General features: G+C 44.6%; 1 protein-coding gene across 1 annotated transcript in view; it reads left to right on the top strand.

The window, feature by feature from the left end:
- Positions 1–3,551, top strand: part of TMEM132C (transmembrane protein 132C) — a 176,010-nt gene that overhangs the window by 133,106 nt on the left and 39,353 nt on the right. The window contains exon 3 of the mRNA XM_010841265.1: positions 1,923–2,066. Within this exon, the coding sequence (XP_010839567.1) occupies positions 1,923–2,066 (144 nt within the window). The remainder of the gene's footprint in view (positions 1–1,922; positions 2,067–3,551) is intronic.

Raw genomic sequence — 3,551 nt, 5'->3', positions numbered from 1 at the left:
AGGAGTAAAGAACCTGCCTGTCAATGCAGGAAATGCAAGAGATGAGGGTTCGATTCCCAGGTGGGGAAGATCCCCTGGAGGCGGGCATGGCAACCCACTCCAGTATTCTTGCCTGGAAACCCAGGGACAGAGGAGCCTGGCAAGCTCCTGCATTGGCAGGCAGGTTCTTTACTAGCTGAACCACCATGGAAGCCCAAGATCCTTCATCATAACTGCAAAGTCCCTTTTACCATATAAGGCAACAGACATACAGGTTCTGGAGACTGGAACATGGGCATCTTGGTGATTCCACCTTCCACAGTACTTTCCTGCACAAAGTAGCCAGGCAACTGCTGTTGCTTACAACTGAGACCTCACTGATGTGTGCCTTTTACTTGGTCTCTGCATCATATTTTTTTTATTGTCATGGTTGAAAACTAGGAAGACAATCACAAATAAACTAAAAGTAAATTGTGAAACACCTAGCACCAGGTTATCTTTCTAAAGTGAAAGTGAAGTCGCTCAGTCGTGTCCGACTCTTAGCGACCCCATGGACTACAGCCCACCAGGCCCTCCATCCATGGGATTTTCCAGGCAAGAGTACTGGAGTGGGGTGCCATTGCCTTCTCCTTTAACAGTGGCTAGGCATATTATTTTTACTTGGAGCTGGTATACTTGGTGACAGCCTTAGTGCCCTCGGACATGGCGTGCTTGGCCAGCTCCCCAGGTAGCAGCAAGCGCACGGCGGTCTGGACCTCCCTCGATGTGATAGTCGAGCGCTTGTTGTAATGCGCCAGGTGCGATGCCTCGCCAGCGATGCACTTGAAAATGTCGTTGAGGAAGGAGTTCATGATTCCCATAGCCTTGGACGAGATGCCGGTGTCTGGATGGACTTGCTTCAGCACCTTGTACACGTACACGGAGTAGCTCTCCTTGCGGCTGCGCTTGCGCTTCTTGCCGTCCCAGATGTTTTTCTACAAATCTATCATGAGATTTTGCACCTGGATCTGATCAAACAAAAATTTAACTTATTTGTGAGAATAGGCTACAAAGAGGACAGGCTTTATTACAATGAGACAATTCACCCAGACGTAACAAGAAATGAGCAAGTATACTAAAAATCCCCATGCTGTGCCATGCAGACTCTGTTTTGAACATTCATTTTTATTTTGTTTTTTAAATTTATTTTTAATTGGAGGATAATTGCTTTACACTGTTGTGTTGGTTTCTGCCGTACATCAACAGGAATCAGCCATGCATGCATGCTTCGTCACTTCAGTCATGTCCGACTCTTTGTGACCCTGTGGACTGTAGCCCACCAGGCTGCTCTGTCCACAGGGTTCTCCAGGCAAGAATTTTGGAGTGGGTTGCCATGCCCTGCAACAGGGTATCTTTCTGATCCAGGGATTGAACCTGTGTCTCCTGCATTGCAGGTGGATTCTTTACCTACTGAGTCACCTGGGAAGAACCCCTCCATCCCACCCACCTCCCATCCCACTCCTCTGGGTTGTCACAGAGCACCGGGCTGAGCTCCCTGTGTTATACAGCAACTTTCCATTAGCTATCTACTTTATATATGGTAATATATATGTTTCAATGATACTCTCTCAATTCGTACCCCACCTGCCGCCCCACTGTGTCCATAAGACTGTTGAATATTCATTTTTAAATCAAGTTTTTAAACCACAAATTTGACTCCTCTAAAAAACTCCAAAATACACAATTTGAACTTGCCACTCAGGTCAGCACATGGAGTCCTTGACTTTAAGATGATCTTCTGTCTAGCAAGCAGGACACCTATAACCCTTTTGCCCGGGTTCCTAAGGTAACTGTGGCCATGTCTTGTCTAAACGAGGAGAGGCACACACCGTGGAAGGCTTCCCCTAGTCTCCAAGAGAACCAAATAGCTCCCTTGACCCAGGTATGTCTCCTTCTTCCCGCAGGACACTGAGATCCTGAACACCGCCATCCTCACGGGAAAGACAGTTGCCATGCCTATCAAGGTGGTCACCGTGGAGGAGAACAGTATCGTGACAGATATCTCGGAGTCCGTGGAATGCAAGTCCACAGATGAGGAGGTCATCAAAGTAAGTGATTCCAGGGAGTTTCCTGGCAGTCAAGGGGTTAGGACTCAGCACTTTCATTGCCAGGGCTGGGGTTCAATCCCTGGTTGGGGAACTAAGATCCTGCAAGCCAGGTGGCACAGCCAGAAAAAAAAAATGTGTAAAGTAAGTGATTCCATTAGTCATCTGGATTGAGCTGGTGGAAACTTCGTGGGAGCGTCTTGTTCACCAAGAGAAGTTAGCCTGGTGAAATAAGAGGTCTGGTGGGTTGGTTTGTGTTCACAACCTTTCTGGCTTCACTAAACTTTCCCATTTCCATCTCTTAATTTGATATCATGCCAGCCTTGTTGTCATCAAGTGTGCTGTGGACTGTAAGTCAGACCCAAGTACCTACAGTAACCAAGCGGGTGATTTAAGTGAGCGAAGTGGTAAATCAGACAAGCCCATTTCTGGAAGGGCAGCCATGGTCAACTCCTGCCAATTATAGGGGCTTCCCTGGTGGCTCAGATCTGGGTTCAGTTCCTGGGTTGGGAAGACCCCCTGGAGAAGGAAATGACAACCCACTCCAGTACTCTTGCCTGGAAAATCCCATGGATGGAGGAGCCTGGCAGGCTACAGTCCATGGGATCGCAAAGAATTATGGCCATGTATAAATGTGAGTTCAGGATTGGTACACCTTCAAGAGATGCCTCAAATTTCGTAAAAGTCGTCGGTTTTTCAATGTTGGCAACAAATGTAATAAAAAAGAAAACTACAATGGGCAAAAAATAAAATATAAAACACACCGGCTGCGTGCATCTGAACCATGGGGCAGCTGTTGAAACCACTGTTTCATGAGGCAAATTAGAAACACTGGGTCAAATTCAGCCTACCACCTGCTTTGTAAGTAAGTTTCATTGAAACATGACCACTCAAATCTATTTCTTTTTTAAAAAAATTTTTTTGAAGAAAATATTCTTTAAATTTTCTAATATTTTGCAGTTTTCAAAAGTTTCACACGCATGATTTCATATAATCCCATAATAATCCTTTTGTCCTGCTATCCCTGTTACCCCTGCCCCCACTGGTAACCACTGGCTTGTTCTCTGTCTGCAAGTCTGCTTATTTTTTGTTTTATTTACTAATTTGTTGTATTTTTCAGATTTCACATATAAGTGATATCATACAGAATTTGTCTTTCTCTGTCTGCTGTATTGCACTTAGCATAAGGTCCTCCAAGTCCATCCACGTTGATGCAAATGGCAAAATTTCGTTCTTTCAAATCTGTCTCTATATTGTCTGTGGCTGCTTTTGAGTAAGTTTCCATGGAGACTATGTCATCTGCTGGTCTAAGATAGTTACCATTAAAAAAAATCTTTTTTGATTTTTTAAATAAATATAAAAGGAAAGTTACCATTTTGTCCTGCCAAAAGAAAGTTTTCCTGGAGAATCCCTGCCTTAGACACTACCTTTTTTAAAATTTTATCGGAGTACAGTTGATTTACAATGTTGTGTTAGTTTCAGGTGTAC

This window comes from Bison bison, unplaced genomic scaffold (assembly GCF_000754665.1).
Source record: "Bison bison bison isolate TAMUID 2011002044 unplaced genomic scaffold, Bison_UMD1.0 scf7180017864160, whole genome shotgun sequence".
Taxonomy (NCBI): domain Eukaryota; kingdom Metazoa; phylum Chordata; class Mammalia; order Artiodactyla; family Bovidae; genus Bison; species Bison bison.
This window is presented reverse-complemented; position numbering and strand designations above follow the sequence as displayed.